The following is a 20,267-nucleotide window of genomic DNA, read 5'->3' as shown; positions in this document are numbered from 1 at the left end:
AATAGGAAGGCGCGGATGCGCGGGGCTCAGCCAATGAGCGCGTGCGGACGGCGCAGGCGCGGAGCGGGCTCGGTGCCGCACTGAGGGAGGTGCGCGAGGGACCGGCGGAGCTCGGACGGGGCTCGGGTGAGTCTGAGCGGGCTCCAAATGGGGCGGGAGGGGCTGGAGGTGGAACTCGGGATTGGAAATGGGGCTGAGGGGTCACGGGTTGGGGTTTGGGGGGCTCCGATCCGGGACCGGAACCGGGAGGGTCTCGAACCAGGGCCGGTGGGCCCGGGCTGGGTTTGGTGTCGGGGCCGGGGGGGCTTGGATGGGGCTGAAGGGGCTCGAAGTGGGGCGGGAGGGGCTGGAGGTGGAGATCGGGGTTGGAAATGGGGCTGAGGGGTCACGGGGTGGGGTTTGGGGGGCTCCGATCCATGACCGGGACCGGGGGGTCTCGAACCTCTGAATCCCGGTCTGGCGGAGCCGGGCTGGGTTTGCTGTCGGGGCCGGGACTCGAACCCGGGGCTGAGGAGGCTCCGGAGCGGGCACCGCCATCGGCTCCGGGCCGGGAACGGGGATTGGGAGAATTGGGAGCTGGGAATGGGGATTGGGAGAGCTGGGAATGGGGACTGGGAAAACTGGGAGCTGGGAATGGGGATTGGGAAAACGAGGAGCCAGGAATGGGGATTGGGAAAACTGGGAGCTGGGAATGGGGACTGGGAAAACTGGGAATGGGGATTGGGAGAACTGGGAGCTGGGAATGGGGATTGGGAGAACTGGGAGCTGGGAATGGGGATTGGGAGAACTGGGAATGGGGATTGGGAGAACTGGGAACTGGGAATGGGGATTGGGAGAACTGGGAATGGGGTTTGGGAAACCTGGGAATGGGGATTGGGAGAACTGGGAATGGGGTTTGGGAAACCTGGGAATGGGGATTGGGAGAACTGGGAGCTGGGAATGGGGTTTGGGAAGCTCCAGGAATTCCATCCTGGGCTGGGAGCGAGGGAAGGCTGGAAGAGGCCTCGGAAGCCAAGCCAGGATTTGGATATTGGGATTTGGAATTTAGGGATAGGGAAGGGATGAGCTGGGAGGGGATTGGGATAATCCAGTAAATTGATGGATAATGGTGAATTTGTGGGAATGGGGACTCTTGAGGGAGCTGGGAATGTTGATCCCAGAGAAAAGAGGGATGTCCCTGACAGGAGGGGAATTCGGGATCTGCTCCCAGGGAACGGGGACAGGAGGAGAGGAAAATTGAGGTTGGATTTTGGGAAAATTCCTTCCTGGAAGGAGCTGCCCAGGGAGGTTTGGAATCCCCATCCCTGGAAGTGTTCAAGGAATTCCTGGAGGTGGCTCTGGGATCGGGCACGGGGTGGATCCGATGGCCTCGGAGAGCTTTTCCAACCTCAACAATTCTGAAATTCCATGGGAAGAGAGGGAAGTTCTGGAGCCAGAGAGCCAGAGAATGGTTTGGGGTTTGTCCTGTGGCTTTTCCAAGTGGGATTGGGAAAAACGAGGAATTTTCTCAGATTAGGGAAAGCTCCTTCGAGTGCCTGAAGGGAGGGAGAGGGATTTGGGATAAGGGATGGAGGGACACAGGGAATGGCTCCCACTGCTTGGATGGAAAATCGGGAATTCCTGGCTGGGATGGAATTCCCAGAGAAGCCCCTGGATCCTGGAATGTCCAAGGCCAGGCTGGATGGGGCTTGGAGCATCCTGGGATAGTACAGAGCAGGAATTCCCAGGATTTCCATGGAGATTCCCAGGATTCCATCAAGGATTCCTGGTATTTTCTCTTTGGCAGAACAGGAATTCCTGGGATTTTGTCAGGGATTCCCGGGATTCCCTCAGTACCTTTGGTGGAACAGAGATTCCCAGGATTTTGTCTGGGATTCCCAGGATTTTCTCAGCACCTCTGGCAGAACAGGAATTCCAGGATTCCCCTTGGCCACAACAGGAATTCTTGGGATTCCCTCTGTACCTCTGGCAGGACAGGAATTCCTGGGATTTCCTCATACTGGAATACTGGGATTTCCTGGAGAATACTGGGAATTCCTGAGGAATATTGGGAATTCCCAGGGAATGCTGGGATTTCCTGGGGAATATTGGGAATTCTTGAGGAAAATTAGGAATTCCCAGGGACTGCTGGGATTTTCTGGGGAATACTGGGATTTCCTGGAGAATATTGGGAATTCTTGAGGAATATTAGGAATTCCCAGGGAATGCTGGGATTTCCTGGGGAATACTGGGATTTCCTGAGAAATACTGGGAATTCCCAGGGAATACTGGGAATTCTCAGGGAATACTGGGAGCTCCTGGGGAATACTGACCATTCCTGAGGAATATTGGGAATTCCTGGAGAATTCCTGGAATCCGTGCCTGTAAGTTGAGCTGCCAAAGGGGAAGGGGAGGGAGCAGGGATTTAGAACAAGGAACGAGCTGGAATTTTGGGATCTCCTGGATTTTCCTCAGCACCCACCAATCTCTGGGAAGCCGAGGATGAGCTGGGAATGGGAATATTCCAGGATATTCACAGAATTATCAGGAAAACGCACAGCCAGTGATGTCACTGGGCTTTTCCAGAGGAAATCTTGAATTTTGGGATTTTTCTCCATCCCTGCTGCTCTGTGGCAAACCGAGACGAGCTGGGAATATTCCAGGATATTCATGGAATTACCGGCTGACTGCATTGATGGGGTTTTCCATAGGAAGCCATGATTAAAAACAATTCCCAATTTTTTTAACTATCCCAAAAAAACCCGTTTATTAAGAATTCCCATTTTTTCTTACTTTTCCCACGGATTCCAGTTGCTCCCGCTGGATCCGAGAGCGTTTCCCGGGACGAGGAAACCGGGAAGAGCGAGCGGATGAGCGAGGACATCCGGATCCATTCCTGGCCTTGCTCCTATTATTTGGACAGCAACAAACAATGGATTCCCGGGAAGCTCTCCCTGACTCCCGTTTCCATCCGATTCACGGCTGACAAAAGCGGGGAGCTCCTGGCGGATTTCCGACTTTCCGGGATCAGCGAGATCAAGAAGGAATTTTCCCATTTCGTCTTCAGCTCCTTGACGATCCTGGAGAAGAGCAGCAAGCACTGGTTCAGTTCCCTGCATCCCAACAGGAATGTGGTTTTTAATATCCTGGAGCATTTCTGGAGGGAGCAGCTGCTCTCCGAGGCCGGGGCGGGAGCGGCGTTGGAATACGGAAAAGGGAAGGAATTAACGGGAATGTTGGAGGGATCCCAGAAACGCCTGCAGGACACGGCCCAGGTGCTGCATTCCCAAGGGGAACAGTTCGATTCCATCATGAGGGGACTCCACAAAATCGAGGGGGACATGGATGTGGCCGACAGGTACGGAATGGGAACGTTCCCGGAGCTGGAATTTCTTGGGGAGGTCTTTGGGAAGTGAAAATTGGGGATTTTTGGGTTTTTCATCGGAGGGATGGAGCAGCTCCGGGAGGAAAGGCTGAGGGAGTTGGGAATGTTCATGGAAAAGCTCCAGGGAAAGCTCAGAAGCCCTTCCAGGGCCTGGAGACGGATTTGGGATAAGGGACAGGATCCAGGGAACGGCTTCCTGCTGGTTTGATGGGATTTTGGGAAGGAATTCCTGGCTGGGCTGGAATTCCCAGAGCAGCTGGGGCTGCCCCTGGATCCCTGGCAGTGCCCAAGGCCGGGCTGGGAATTCCCTGCCATGGAATGGGACAATCCTTAGGATCCCTCCCAATCCAGGCCTTCTGTGCCCACGGGCTGGAAATGTTGGGAATTCAACCGTGGGAATTCGGGAGCGCCGCCATCTCCTCTTCCCATCGTGCCTGGCTCTGTGGGAATAAAACTCGGGATAAATGGAGCCCATCCCTGCTGCCATTCCTGGGAAATCCCTGGTGCTGCCTGCTGCTTCCCGCCTTTTTTCCTTCCCGCCTTTTTTTCCTTCCCGCCTTTTTTCCTTCCCTGCCTTTTTCCTTCCCGCCTTTTTCCTTCCCGCCTTTTTCCTTCCCGCCCTTTTTCCTTCCCACCCTTTTTCTTTTCCCGCCTTTTTCTTTTCCCACCTTTTTCCTTTCCCGCCTTTTTCCTTTCCCGCCCTTTTTCTTTCCTACCCTTTTTTCCTTTCCCACCTTTTTTCCTTTCCCATCCTTTTTCTTCCTCCCTTTTTCCTCTCTGCCCTTTTCCTTTCCCGCCTTTTTCCTTTCCCACCCTTTTCCCCACAGCTTCCCTGGAAAACCTTTGCCTCAATTTCCTAGGAATATCCCCAAACCTTTAAAGAACCCTTGGGATTGAACAGGATGAGCTCATGGCAGGATTGGGATATCCCGATATTCCAGCCCCAGGGAAAAGCTGGAATTGGTGGGAATGGGAACAGCCGGGGTTCCTTGGGAATATTTTTGCCGAGCGTTTCCTGATCTTTGAAGCCTCCGGATAAAATTCCAGCGGGAGCGAGGGGAACGCGGCCTCTGGAGCATGAGGAGAGGGAAGGAATGGGAAAGGACTCGGAATTCCATGGATTTGTGGGCAGCCAAACATTCCCCAGCTCAGAGCTCCGGCAGAAATTCCAGCGGCTCTTCCCAGTTTTTATGGAATTTACGGAGCAGGGAATTCCTGGGAGTATCCCAAAGTTTTAATGGACTTAAAGCAGGGAATGAAAACGGAATGAAATTGGGATTTTAGGGATGATGGTCGGTTTTCCCTTGAAAAAATTGGGAATATTTCCCTTCTCCTTAGAGCAGGAGCGGAACCTGAACAATTCCATCCCCTGCCTCGTTTTCTGGGAATGTTTTCCTTAGGGAGCTGCAGGCTGGACATTCCTGGGAAGTTTCTGCTGGATTTTGAAGCCTCAATCTGGAATTTTTTGTGTTTTTTCTGTGAATTTGGGTGTCTAGCAAAAGAAAAAGCGACATCAGGCTGAGGGGATGAAGGAAAAGGAGCAGGAAAAAACCTTGGATGGGCAGGAGTGGGAATATAGACCTGGAAAAATCCACTTCCAGCTCCTTCCTTCCCAGCAGGGATTCTGGGAATTTTTCCGATGAATGATGAGGGGAGGGCGGGCTTTGAACCACCTGGATCCTGGGAAAGCGTGGATGGCTTTGAGGAGGGAATAACGGGCTGGATTTGGGATTAAGGAATTTCCGTGTCTGTGGGAATTTCCTTGGAGATTTTCCCGATCCAGGGAACTGGGAGAAACTCACCTTTCCCTCTTTCCAGGCTGTTGACAGAGCTGGAATCTCCTTCCTGGTGGCCCTTCAGCATCAAACTCTGGAAAAACCCTTTGGAAGCGAAACCGAAGGAAAACCCCGCTCCTCCCGATCCCAAAATCCAGGAAGGAATCCTGCTGAGAATTCCCGTCATCATCACCCACGGGCCAGATTCCAACGCCAAACCAGGAAAACTCACCGTGCTTTCATCCGGCTTGGAAATCAGGGATTGCAATTCCCAACTCCTGCAGCGCTTCCAGTCGCGGGATGTGGATGAAATCCGCGTTCACACTCCGTACGAGATCAGCGTCCGGCAGAGATTCATCGGGAAACCCGACATTTCCTGCCGCCTCCTGGCGGCGCGCATGCCAGAGGCCATTCCCATCCTGGAGATGCAGTTCAGCAGGAAAATCCAGTTCTTGGAGGATGCGCTGGGATTTGCCGGAGCCGGGAAATCTCCCCAGGGGGATTTCTGGCGGGCAGGTGGGTGCTGGCGGGGAATTCCCGGCTCCAAAGGTTTCCGGGTGTTTGCCAAGGAATTTTGCAGGGAATTCCTGGTGAGGATCAATCCAGGGAATGAACTCCGGGTGGCTTCGGAGCCTTTGGTGCTGCCGATTTTCCTGGAGTTAATTCCCAGCTGGAAGGGAATATCTGATATCCAATATTCTGGATCTCATATCCAGTGTCCAATATTTCATCCCATATCCGATATGAAATAATCAATACCCCATATTTAATATCCCGTGTACCATATTCAGTATTTAATATCCCATATTTAATATTCCACATCCCACATCCCATATTTAATAATTAATATCCCACATTTAATATCTCACATCCCATATCCCGTATTTAATAATCAATGTCCCATATCCCATATTTAATATTCCACATCCCACATCCCATATTTAATAATTAATATCCCATATTTAATATCCCACATCCCACATCCAATATTTAATTATCAATATTCTATATCCCGTATTTAATATCCCACATCTCATATATGATAATTAATAATCAGTATCCCATATCCAATATTTAATATCCCGTATCTGATATCCCATATCCAATATTCCATATTCCATACCCAATAGTTAATAATCAATATCCCATATTTAATATCCCACATCCCATATTCAGTTTTCTGTATCCCATATCCAAGATTCCATATTCAATATCCGGTATCTGATATCCAATATTAAATATCCCATATCCAATATCCAGTGTCCCATATCCAATAGTTCATAATCAATATGCCATACCCCATATCCCATATCCAATATCCCATTTCTCATTTCCTATATCCAATATTTAATATCCCATATCCAATAATTAATATCCCACATCCCACATCCAGTATCCCACATCCAGTATCCCATATCCAGTATCCCATATCCAACAGTTAATAATCAATATCCCCTATCCCATACCCAATATCCCGTACCCCACATCCAGTATCCCATATCCAATGTCCCATATCCAGTAGTAAATAATCAATATCCCACATCCTATATCCCATATGCAATATCCCATTTCTCATTTCTTATATCCAATATTTAATATCCCGTATCCAATATCCCATATATCATATTCAATAATCAACATCCAATATTCAGTAACCAATATCCACTATGTAATACCCAATATCCCATATCCAATATCCCGTATCCCACATCCAGTATTTAATAATCAATATCCCATATCCAGTTTTCTATATCCCATATTCCACATCCCGTTTCCCATATCCAATAGTGAATAATCAATATCCCACATCCAATATCTCATTTCTCATTTCCTATATCCAATATTTAATATCCTGTATTCAATATCCCATATTTAATATCCCATATCCAATATTGCATATGCAATATTCAGTAACCAGTATCTAGTATCTAATATCCAATATTTAATATCCCAAATCCAGTATTTAATATCCCATATCCCATGTCCAGTATCCCATATCCAATGTCTAATATCTGATGGTTAATCAATATCCAGTATCCCATTTCTCATTTCCTATATCCAATATTTAATATCCCACATTTAATAATCAATATCCCACATCACAATATCCAATATTCATTAAGCAATATCCAGTATCTAATGTCTAATATTAATATCCCACATCCCATATATATCCCAATATCCCATATCCAGTATCCCATATCCAGTATCCCATATCCAACAGTTAATCATCAATATCCGATATCCCATACCCGGTAGTTAATATCCCATATCTCACATCAAATTTCCCATATCCAATTTTTAATATCCCATATCTAATATCCAGTGTCCCATATCCAATAGTTAATAATCAATATCCCATATCCCATTTCTCATTTCCTATATCCAATATTTAATATCCTGTATTCAATATCCCATATCCCATATTTAATAATCAATATCCCATATCCAATATTTCATTTGCAATATTCAGTAACCAATATCCAGTACCTAACATCCAATATTTAATATCCCATATCCAATATTTAATATTCCATATCCAGCATTTAATATCCCATATCCAATAATTAATATCCCATGTCCAGTATCCCATATCCCATATCCAATGACAAATATCCGATAGTTAATCAATATCCCATATCCATCAGTTAATAATATCCAGTATCCCATACCTAGTAGTTAATATCCCATATCCCACATCCAGTATCCCATATCCAATAGTTAGTAATCAATATCCCATATCCCATTTCTCATTTCCTATATCCAATATTTAACATCTTGTATTCAATATTCCATATCCCATATTTAATGATCAATATCCCATATCCATTAATCAATATCCAGTATCTAATATCCAATATTTAATATCCCATATCCAATAATTAATATCCCATATGCAATGACTAATATCTGATAATCAATAATCCGTTAATCAATATCCCATATCCAACATCTCATTTCTCATTTTCTATATCCAAAATTTAATATCGTTTATTCAATATTCCATATCCCATATTTAATAATCAATTAATTAATTTTTAATTTAATTAACAATAATTAATTTAATTAATATAATATAATTAATATAATTCATTAATATAATTTTATATAGAATTATATTTAATATAAAATTATATTAAAGCAATTAAAAATAAAATGATAATAAAATAAATAAATTAAAATATTATTTTATATAATAGAATAAAAAATAAAATAAAAAATAGTTAATTAATATTAATTAAAAGATAATTGAAATAAAATTCAGTATCATTTTTTTGCTAAGTATAATTTTATAATTATATGTAAATTATTAAATATTTAAAATTAAAATTAAATACTCCTTAATATAAAAACTATTTATGTAAATCCATATCAATATGTAAATAATTATAGTAGATTGTTATTGGTATGCTATTAACAACTATTAACAATGATTATTAATATTAACATCTAATTAAGGATAATAATTACAATATGTCATTATACTAATGTTTATACTTACAATAACTATATTTTTTATAATTTTTAAGTGTAAATTAATTTTAATTTATAGTTTAATGTAATTTAATAATTATTAATGGAATTAATATTGTTAATAGTGAATTATTATTAAATTAATATTATTTTATTATTTTAATTATTATATAAATTGATTAATTTATAAGTAATTAATAAATCCAGCAATTTAAGGCAGGAAATCTCCTGCTGCTGAGGAATTTTCCTGGAATTTTCCAACACAACTCCAAGGAAAAATTTCCCGTTATCCCAAAAAACTTCTCAATTCCCGATGGAATTCCAGAAAATAATTGGATTCCCGCCTTTTTCCAGCCGTTTTCCCTCTGTTTTCCAGCTGGATTTTGCTCTCCTTCCCTGTTTAATTTGGAAAAATGTTGGAAGCAGACGGGAACTGATTGAAATCCTGATTTTTCCAGGTTTTTCTTGGTGTTTTCCTTGGATTTATCACACGATGGCGCTCACGGACTGCGTGAGATCCTTGGGGATTTTTCCATGGAAAACAGATTTTTTTCCCTGATTTTTTTTCCTGTTTTTTTTAAATCAGGAGGGGAAAAAATTCCGATTTTTCTGTGCCCCTCTCTTCGTTTTCCAATCCGGAATCGATCCAGGGATTATTAGGATGGAAATTTTGGGGAAAATTATGGATTTTCCCTCAAAACTGCCACGATCCCGCCTGGATCCTTCATTTCCACCAATCCTGAACTCAGTTTATCCAGAAATTTATGGAATTAAATCCCCAAAAAAATCAACTCATGCTTCATTCCGTGTGGAAAAGGAATTCAGGGATAATCTGGAATGATTTGTAGCTTTTTTCCAGCTGATATTTTTTTAGGAAAAGCGTTGGAATTTTTATCATCGAGAGCTGTTATGGAGCAGCTCAGATCCGATTTTATCCCGAAAAAATAAAAAACTTGGATTCAAATCCTGAATCCTGATTCCATCAGCAGTGGGATCGTTCCAATCCTGCTTTTCCCAGATTTTATCCCTTGAGAGGATGAATTTTTCCCTCTTATCCCTGGGACCAAATTCCTTGAGGGTTCTGATTTTCTGGGAATTCCCGGAAAAATGCGGCGCCTTTTTCACTTCGAACCCAAATATTCCTGACTTTTGGCCTCTTCCATCCCTAAAAATTTGCTGGGAATTTCAGCTCTCCTTCCTCATCCTTTCTCTGCTCTTTTGGCATTCCCACGTTTTCCTCCTTTTTCTGGAAATTATTCCCGGCCTTGGTGGGAGGAGTGAGGCGGGAACGGCGGCTGGATCGATTTCCATGGAATAATCAACAGCTGCCCGTCGGTTTCCGTAGGGAATTCCATCATTCCCGCTTTTCCAGAGGGAAAGTGGGATGTGAATTCCCAATAAACAGCTTTTTCCCCCTTTGGAAAACAAAGATAACAAGGAATAACTTCCGTGGTTTCTGCTTGGATGGGAGCTGGACCCGGGGGTGATCAGATCGTTAGATAATTCCAAGGATTTGGAATTTGTTGGGATTCTGGAGAGGGATTTAGGGTTTGGTGTTTCTGGGGCGGGGAAGAGCGGTTGTGATAGCCGGGATATTGGGAAGGAATTCCTGGCTGGGCTGGAATTCCCAGAGAATTCCCAGAAAATTCCCTGGAAGTGTCCAAGGAAAGCCTGGGATAGCAGGGATCCATCCCAAGCCAAATCCTGGGATAATCCCGCGTTATGGATCGGGAATGTGCTGCTGTTTCTCCGCTCCAATGGAATCCCCACATTCCAAACGATCCCATTTTCCAAAGGCTCCTTCCGACAATAAATCCCGGCAACTTGGGCACCTCCAGGTGAAAAATTATCCGGGATACACCTTGAATATTCCCAGAAAAACTGAATTGAATGGGAAAAATTGTATTGGGAGCCATCCCAAATTCCCAAAGCACAACTCAACTGCTTGGATCCCGGAATTCCGGGTTGATCCGTACGGATTCCTGGGAGGAATTCCATCCTGCCAGGCTGCTCCATTGGACATTCCCAGGGATCCTGGAGTTTCTCTGGGAATTCTCAAGGCCTCCCCATCATGGGCAGGAATTTTTTCTTCACATCCGAGCAGGGAAAAGCTGAGCTTGGAATTTCTCTGGCAGGCGGCGGATTCCTGGGAGCGGCGGCGAATCCCGGAATTCCGGCGGGAAGCTCCGAAGGGATGGAGCAGCAGCAGCTGACGAAGGTTTCTCAGGAAGAGGTGAAGGAGATCCGAGAGGTAAAAATTGGGATGGAATTTCCGGATAGGAATTGTTGAATTGATTTAATTAATTTGAGAAATAATGAATTTTTAATGGAATCCATTCCATGGATTTAATTAATTGGGAATTGTTCCTTCAAATATTCCTGGAAATCCATTTCTGTGGGAATATTCAAAATATTCCTCAAGCCTGGGATGAAAATTCCAGGATCATTTATTGGTACAAGTCATATTGTTGTTGTTGTTGTTGTTGTTATTATTATTATTATTATTAATAATAATAATATTTCTTATATATTATTATATATATTTATTATATATAATCTACAATTAAACACAATACATTTTTATTATAAATTATTAATTATTATTACTATTAATAATAATAAAACATTTTCATAATACTTATATTAATAATAATATTAGTAATAGCAGTAGTAATAATAATATAATTAATAATATAGATTATATAGTAGTATCGATAACTTCATTAATAATTAACTGTATTATAAATTTAATTATAGTATTATATAGTTGTTATTAACGCATATTATGTAACATAATTACTTGATCATATATTTAATTCCATTGGAAATTATATTATTAATTAATTATATTAACTAAATACCGTTTCATGAATTATAGACGCAATTATGTGTTTTATGATTTTTTGTATTTTATATTGGATATTATTTTATATATTATTTTGTATTATGCACAATTTTAGATATTAAATACTAATAAAATTTAATGTTAAACTATTAATTCAATTAAAGTATATATTAATAATACAGATATTATCATATCTGTTCCACTCCTTGGAATGTGACCTATGGAAAATCCCAATTGGAAAAAAAATTGAAAAAAAATTGGAAAATAATAAATTTTAGCGTTTTCCAACTTTTTTGGGGATTTTCCCTCTCTGGTGTTTTATTCCTGAAAAATCCACCAAATATTCCAGAATCTGGAGAGATTTTGGTACAGAAATCCAGGTGGAATCCAAGGAATGAATGGATTTTCCCACAGATTTCGATGGGAAAAGATCACTATTCCAAGGATCCAGTGGGGTATTTTTCCATCAATGGCTTTTTAAGGAATTTCTCCTGCAGAACTTTTAGGGAAAATTCTTCGTTTGCGGTTTTTTTCCTTCTGATATTTTCTTTTTCCTGAATTTTTTAATGAGTCCCTTGCCTATGCTTTTTATTTTATTTATTTTATTTCATTTCATTTCATTTCATTTCATTTTATTTCTCATTTCATTATTTAATTTCTTATTTCATTTTATTTTATTTTTATTTTATTCTACTTTGCTTTACTGTATTTTATTATTTTGTTTAACTTTATTTTACTTTATTTTATCATTTTATTATTTTATTTTATTTTATTTTATTTTATTTTATTTTAATTTTTATCTTACTATATTTTATTTTATATTATTTTATTTTATTTTGCCTTACTGTATTTTATTATTTTATTTTACTTTATTTTATTATTTTATTTTACTTTGTTATTTTGTTTTGTTTTATTTTGTTTTCTATTATAATTTTAATTTTTATTTTCAAATTTTATTTTCATGTTTCAATATTTTATTCTTTTTAAATTTATTTTATTTAATTTATTTTTCTTTTACTTTATTTTTAAATAATGGGAAAAGTCTGCCTGAGGGCAGGGATGGATGGGATTTTGGGAAGGAATTCCTGGCTGGGGGGGTGGAGAGGGGCTGGGATGGAATTCCCAGAGCAGCTGCGACTGCCCCTGGATCCCTGGAAGTGCCCAAGGCCAGGCTGGATGGGGCTTGGAGCAGCCTGGGAGCTTCCAGAGCAGCAATTCCTGGGATTCCCTCTGTGACAGAGCAGGAATTCCCAGGATTCCCTCTATGACGGGCAGGAATTCCCAGGATTCCCTCTGTGATGGGACAGGAATTCCCAGGATTCCCTCTTGAACAGAGCAGGAATTCCCAGGATTCCCTCTTGGAGCGAGCAGGAATTTCTGGGATTCCGTCCATGACAGGACTGGAATTCACAGCATTCCCTCTTGGACAGAGCAGGAATTCCCAGGATTCCCTCTGTGATGGGACAGGAATTCCCAGGATTCCCTCTGTGATGGGACAGGAATTCCCAGGATTCCCTCCGTGCAGAACAGGAATTCCCAGGATTCTCTTTATGACAGGACAGGAATTCCCAGGATTCCCTCTTGGACAGAAGAGGAATTCCTGGGATTCCCTCTGTGACAGAGCAGCAATTCCCAGGATTCCCTGTTGGACAGAGCAGGAATTCCTGGGATTCCCTTTTCAACAGAGAATGAATTCCTGGGATTCTGGCAGAACAGGAATTCCCGGGATTTCCTGACTCTTGCCTGTTTGGATGTGGAATCCTGTGAAAGCTCCCTCCATTCCCTCCATGGATCCACCTGGGATCCATGCCCACTGCCCACAGCACGGCACAACCCTTAAATTCCCGGGATTCCGGGATATCGATCCTGAATTATCCCGCAGCCCTGACTGGGATCTCTCTGTGTTTCCCGCAGATCCTGCAGCAGCTCAAGGGCCTGGCCCTGGAGACGGAGGCGGAGCTGGAAAGGCAGGACGAGGCCCTGGATTCCATCGGCAGCTCCGTGGATCGCGCCACGCTCGGCATCGAGCGCCAGAACCGCCGCATCCGGAGGCTGACGTAACTTCCCGGCCGGAACGGCGACACCGGGAAGAGCGGGAGGATGAGGGAGAGCCGGGATTTTTGGGATTTGTTTTTCCAGAGACGCTTTAGGAAGGGATTTGGGATGAGGTTTGGAAAATGGCGCTGCTGGGGGTGAGTTCCGGTGAGGATCGAAACAGCTCCTGGACTTGGATGAGGTTTGGAACATGGATGGTTGGAACTTGGATCATGGATGGATCTTGGATCGTTGGACCTTGGATGAGGTTTGGACCTTGGATGAGGTTTGGAACTTGGATGGTTGGAACTTGGATCATGGATGGATCTTGGATGGTTGGACCTTGGATGAGGTTGGATCTTGGATGAGGTTTGGATTTTAGATGAGGTTTGGATTTTGGATGAGGTTTGGATTTTGGATGGTTGGAACTTGGATCATGGTTGGATCTTGGATCACGTTTGGATCTTGGATGGTTGGATTCTGGATGAGGTTGGATCTTGGATGAGGTTTGGATTTTGGATGAGGTTTGGATTTTGGATGAGGTTTGGATTTTGGATGGTTGGAACTTGGATCATGGTTGGATCTTGGATCATGTTTGGATCTTGGATGGTTGGATTCTGGATGAGGTTGGATCTTGGATGAGGTTTGATCTTGGATGAGGTTTGGACTTTGGATGAAGTTTGGATTCTGGATGAGGTTTGGTTCTTGGATGGTTGGATCTTGAATGAGATTGGATCTGGGATAAGGTTGGACCTTGAATGAGGTTTGGATTTTGGTTGATGGTTGGATCTTGGATGAGATTTGGATCATGGTTGGATCTTGGATGAGATTTGGATCATGGTTGGATCTTGGATGAGGTTTCAATTTTGGATGGTTGGAATTTGGATGGTTGTATGTCGGATGGTTGGACCTTGGGTGAGGTTGGCTCTTGGATGAGGTTTGGATTTTGGATGAGGTTTGGATTTTGGATGGTGGTTGGATCTCAGATCACAGTTGGATCTTGGATGAAGTTGGATCTTAAATCACATTTGGATCTTGGATGAGGTTTTGCTCTTGAATGAGGTTTGGATTTTGGATGAGGTTTGGATCTTGGATGGTTGAATCTTGGATCACATTTGGATCTTGGATGAGGTTTGGATCTTGGATGGTTGGAACTTGGATCATGGTTGGACCTTAGCTGAGGTTGGATCTTGGATGAGATTTGGATCATGGTTGGATCTTGGATCACGTTTAGGTCTTGGATGAGGCTGCAGTTTTGGATGGTTGTATGTTGGGTGGTTGGACCTTGGATGAGGTTGGATCTTGGATGAGGTTGGATCTTGAATGGTTGGAACTTGGATCATGGTTGGATCTTGGATCACGTCTGGATCTTGGATGGCTGGATCTTGGATGAGGTTGGATCTTGGATGAAATTGGACCTTGGATGAGTTTGGACCTTGGGTGAGGTTTGGATCTTGGATGGTTGGAACTTGGATCATGGTTGGATCTTGGGTGGCTGGAACTTGGCTGAGGTTGGACCTTGGCTGAGGTTGGATCTTGGATCACATTTGGACCTTGGATGAGGTTTCAGTTTTGGATGGTTGGATCTTGGATGAGGTTTGGACCTTGGATGGTTGGATTTTGGATGAGGTCGGATCTTGGATCATGGATGGATCTTGGATGAGGTTTGGACCTTGGATGGTTGATCTTAGATCATGGATGGATCCTGGCTCATGGGTGGATCTTGGATGGATCTTGGATGAGGTTTGGAGCTTGGATGAGGTTTGGATCTTGGATCACATTTGGACCTTTGATGGTTGGATCTTGGATGGCTGGACCTTGGCTGAGATTGGATCTTGGATCACATTTGGATCTTAGATGAGGTTTCAGTTTTGGATGGGTGGATCTTGGATGAGGTTTGGACCTTGGATGAGGTTGGATCTCAGGTGAGGTTTGGATCTTGGCTGAGGTTGGATCTTGGATGAGGTTTGGACCTTGGATGAGGTTTGGACCTTGGATGAGGTTTGGACCTTGGATGGTTGGGTTTTGGCTGAAGTTTGGACCTTGGATCACGTTGGGCCCTTGGCTGAGGTTCAGGAGCTTTTTTTGGCTACAAAGATCCGAATTTCCGATGGGGATGGAGCCGAACCCGCGGATTCTCCTGGAAATAGGAGGGGATGGAACAAAACCAGACTGATTCCGAATTAATTAATTCACCGCTAATTAATTACCGTCCTTTTGCACTTTGCTGCTTTCCAGGCCTGGAATTCCCTCTCCAGCTCTTTCCCTAAAATCCTTTGGAGCCAATCCTGCTTTTTTTTCATTTATTTGCACTCGGTGGTGACGAAAACATTTTGAGGCTTTTCCAGAATTCCCAAAAAAATGGGAATATTTTCAATTCCAGGCTGAAATTTGCACTTGGTTCTGGTTGAGGGCAGAAATGATTGAAATTCCAGAGGAAAAATTCCCGTTTCAGCCATCCACTGGAATTTTTAATTGAAATTTAGAATTTGGAAATTTTTTAGATTTTAATTTTAAATTATTTATTTAAATTTAAATATATTTTAATATTAATTTATTTTTTATTTAAATTTAAGTATATTTTAATTCAATTTTTTTATTTAAATTTAATTTTTTGGATTTAAATTTCCATCTTTTTTAATTTAAATAACTTCATTTTCCTTTTTTTATTTGAATTTATATAATTTTTATTTAAATTTAAACCTTTTTTAATTTAAATTTAATTATATTTTAATTTATTTTGTAACAAATTTAAATATTTTTGAATTTAAATTTAATTTTTGAACGTTAAATTTTTGAATTTAAAGTTAATTGTTGAATGTTAATTTTTGAATTTAAATTTAATTTTTGAACGTTAATTTTTTGAATTTAAATTTAATTTTTACATGTTAATTTTTGAATTTAAATTTAATATTTTAATTTCAATTCCATTTTTATTTCAATTTAAATATTATTTTAATTAAAATTTCGATCTTTTTTTTTAATACAAATTTAATTTTTATCATTTAAATTTCAATTTTTTTGCTGTTGCTTTCAAATCCCACACTTCCAATTCAACATTTTTCATATCCTTGGATTCAGTGGGAATTTTTTCCCAATTTTTTTTTGGGAATCCGGCCTAATTTTGGGAGAAGAAGACCCCAAACGGCGCCGAGGGCGTTGTTTCCGATGTTTTATCCCTTCATCTTCCGTAGGATCGGAATCAAAATTATTCCAAGTTTTTTTTTTCTGGGATAATCCGCCGATAATTCCGTATCCATGGATTTTTTTCCCGGGAATCCGATCCTCTCCAAGCTTCTCCCGTTGTTTCCCATCCCCCACAAATCGCTGCCGCTTTTCCGGGAGAGGAGAAGAAACTTCCCACCCCTCGTTTTTCCCTGGATTTCCCAGCGGATTTCCGCACTAAATCCGTGTTTTTTGAGGATCTGGGATTTGGGATGATTCCAACCCGGAATTCCCGAACGGAAATCTTTGGGATTTGAGCGTTTTTTGGGTGTTTTTTGTGCCATATTTTTTATCGTGGTGGGGTTTTAGCACTGACTCCGTGTTTTGTGGGTTGTGTCGAGTCCAACGTATCCCAAAAAAAAGTGGAATATTCCTTGGAAAACCCATCCCAGAGCTGTAAATCGCCTGAATTCCGTGTGCCAGAAGGATTTTCCACCTATAATTCCTTATTAAATCTCTCGGAATTGTGATTTTTTTTTTCCTCTCTCCTGTCTTCGCTTTGCTGGGAATTTGTGGGAAAAATCCATCGCAGTTTTCTTGCGGGATGGGAATTCACGGATTCCAGGATTTAGGAAGGGTTTCTTTGGGATTCAGATAATAAATAGATTTAAAGCTGATTTATCCTTCTCTTAGCCCATAGCTCACAACAAAAATCGTTATTAAATAGTTATTTAATAATAATTATTAAATAGTTATTGAACAATAGCATTAATAATAGCATTAATAATAGCAATAATAATATTAATGTTATGTAATGTAATGGTAATGTAATGCTAATATAATAGAATGTAATGATAATGGTAATGGTAATACACTATTATATAATAATTATGATAGAAATATAATATAATATAATGTAGTATAATAGAATGTAGTAGAATGTAATATTATTAATATAAAATATAATGTAATGTAATTGCAATATAATTGAAATATAATTAGAATTATAACATATTATGTACAATTAATATATAATATAGTGTAATGTAATATCTAATATAATATAATATTAATATAATTAATATAACAATGTATACAATTAATATATAATATAATATATAATGTAATATATATTGATTTATATTATATATGATATATATTTTATATATTATTATATTATATTATATTATATATATAAAATGTATATAACATATATATAATAATGTATATAATGTAATTACAATAAAATGTAATTATATAATAATTATAATATATGCAATTAGAATATAATATATAATATTAATATAATATTAACATAATTAATATAACACAATGTATACAATTAATATATAATATATAATGTAATATATGTTTATATATTATATATATTATAAATTTTATAATATATTATATAAAAAATATATAATATATAAAATAATGTATATAATGTAATTACAATATAATGCAATTATAATATAATTATAATTATAACATAATACATACAATTAATATATACTCTAATATTAATATAATTAATATAACACAATATATACAATTAATATATAATATATAAAACTATATAAAACTATAATATAAATATAATATAAATATAGTGTAATATAATTTTAATAGAGTACAATAGAGTAGAATTAATTCTGTAATTAATACTAGAAATACAATATATAATATAAATTTATTTATTAAATTAATTATTATTAAATTATTAGCAGGTATTATTTGATTTATTATTATTAACGGCTTTATTTTAACCCACCACATTTAACAACTCAAATCAACAAACCTAAACCCATGGAATGGGATGATCCCTAAAATCCATCCCAAACCCTTCCAGGGTTTTCTGGGATTTTCCAGGATTTTTCGTGCTGCGTTCCTGACTCCTTTTGTTGGCTGAAGATCCCGAACTCTGTGGAATTCCCACCGGATTTGAGGGATTCCAGACGGGAATTTTGTGTCCCAAATGGTGGAAACAGGAGCCAAAACGGAGATTCCGGTGAGCTCGAGCTCCGTGGATCATCAGAAGATCCTGGAGATTCCTGGATTCGGGAATTATTCCTTATCCACGTCGTCTCCGGAGCTGAGTCTGGCTTGGAAAACTCATCCCAAAAAAAAAGAGGAAGCGTCTCAGGAGCTGTTGCATCCGGGAGAGCGAAATTCCAGCGGCCGCCGCTCTCTGCGGCCTCGAGGCTGCCGCTTTTCCCCCATTTTTTTATGGATTTCCACTTCCAAACAAATTCCTGGAGGAAGGAAAATCCCGATCCTGGTTGGATTTGGTTCCGCACGGGAATTTCAGCCTCGTTTTGGGGTTTTGGTTCGGCGAACACCCGCGGGATTTTGGGAGAGCCCAAAGGGAAAGGAGGGATGAAGGGAAAAAAATGGGAAAAACTCCTGAAATGTGTCTTTTCCCACCTTTCCATAAAAAAAAATTGGGAAAACCCAAGAAACACCCCTGGAGAAAGGGGTGAGGGTTTTTTAGGGTTTTTTTTAAAAAAATCCATGGAATTCATGGAAAAAAAATCCTGTTCTGACTTAACAGGAAATACCCTGAGCCAAATTCCTTAAAAAAACATTCATGGATTAAAAAAAACCCAAGGAATTGGTGGGAATTGTGTCTGGATATGGCTGGATCAGCCTTTGTCGTTATTCCCAATGGAAAACGGGAGCTCTGGGATGAGCTCCGGGCAGGGGGGAAGCGGCTGGGGGGGATGGATCTGGAATTTGTTGGAGCTTCCTCAGAATTCCTGGTGATCCGTGTGGGACGGATCCAGGGTTATCCCTGTGGGATGGGATCGATCCAGGGTTATCCCTGTGGGATGGGATCGATCCAGGCCTTCACCCGCTCCTCGGGAATGCTTCACCTTTGGATTTCCGGGATCAGGAGGAGTTGGCGGCTCCCTGGATTGGGGCGAGGAGCAGCCAGGGCAAGGGGAGAGGGGAAGTTTGGACTTCCTGGAATTCGGAAGGTTGGAGGTGAGGAAAATCCAGGATTTCAGGGAAAACATCAGTTCCCAACTACTGGAGCTGTTGGGAAGGGGGAAATCCACACTGGGACACTTCCCACTATTCCAGGTGATCCAAACCCCGTCCAACCTGACCTTCAGCACTTCCAGGGACCCAGGGGCAGCCAACAGCTGCTCTGGGAATTCCATCCCAGCCAGGAATTCCTTCCCAATATCCCAAAATCCAACCAGTGGGAGCCTGTGTCCTGTCCCACCATCCCTTGGGAATTGTCTCTCTCCATGTTCCCTGCAGCTCCTCCAGGTCCTGGAAGGTCACACTGAGCTCACCCCAAAGCTTCTCCTCTCCAGCTCTCCCAGCCTTTCCTCCATCCCTGGCATCATCCTGGTGCCTCCTCTGGATCTCTCCAGCAGCTCCGGCTCCTTCCTGTGCTGGATCCAGGGCTGGGGCCTCACTTGAGTGGGGCCGAGGGGCAGAATTCCCCTTCCCTGGATTTCCCGGCTGCGTTTCTTTCAGATCCTCATTTTTCAAAAAAAACTGTTGCCTTAAACCCTCCTGGGCTCGTGTTTGATATCAAATGTGATGGGTTTTAATTTCTCTCCAGTTTAGGAGTTTGGGATTTTGCTCTCTCCAT

The 20,267-nt window shown here is 41.2% G+C and overlaps 1 protein-coding gene across 2 annotated transcripts; it reads left to right on the top strand.

Annotated features, from left to right (window-relative positions):
- Positions 1-6: 6 nt before the first annotated feature.
- SNAP47 (synaptosome associated protein 47) lies at positions 7-17,187 on the top strand. 2 transcript variants are annotated; one of them, XR_015280280.1, is made up of 6 exons: positions 7-126; positions 2,791-3,337; positions 5,183-5,655; positions 10,749-10,864; positions 13,373-14,135; positions 14,350-17,187. XR_015280280.1 is itself a non-coding variant. In XM_086867603.1 (5 exons), exons 2-5 carry the CDS (start codon positions 2,850-2,852, stop codon positions 13,517-13,519), a joined length of 1,224 nt encoding a protein of 407 aa, XP_086723729.1. In that variant the 5' UTR covers positions 7-126; positions 2,791-2,849; the 3' UTR covers positions 13,520-17,187. The 2 variants fall into 2 exon arrangements, 1 of the variants encoding a protein (XP_086723729.1); XM_086867603.1 differs by having other exon boundaries at positions 13,373-17,187.
- The last annotated feature ends 3,080 nt before the right edge of the window (positions 17,188-20,267 follow it).

Source organism: Cyanistes caeruleus, chromosome 1, assembly GCF_971803275.1.
Source record: "Cyanistes caeruleus chromosome 1, bCyaCae1.hap1.1, whole genome shotgun sequence".
NCBI lineage: Eukaryota > Metazoa > Chordata > Aves > Passeriformes > Paridae > Cyanistes > Cyanistes caeruleus.
This window is presented reverse-complemented; position numbering and strand designations above follow the sequence as displayed.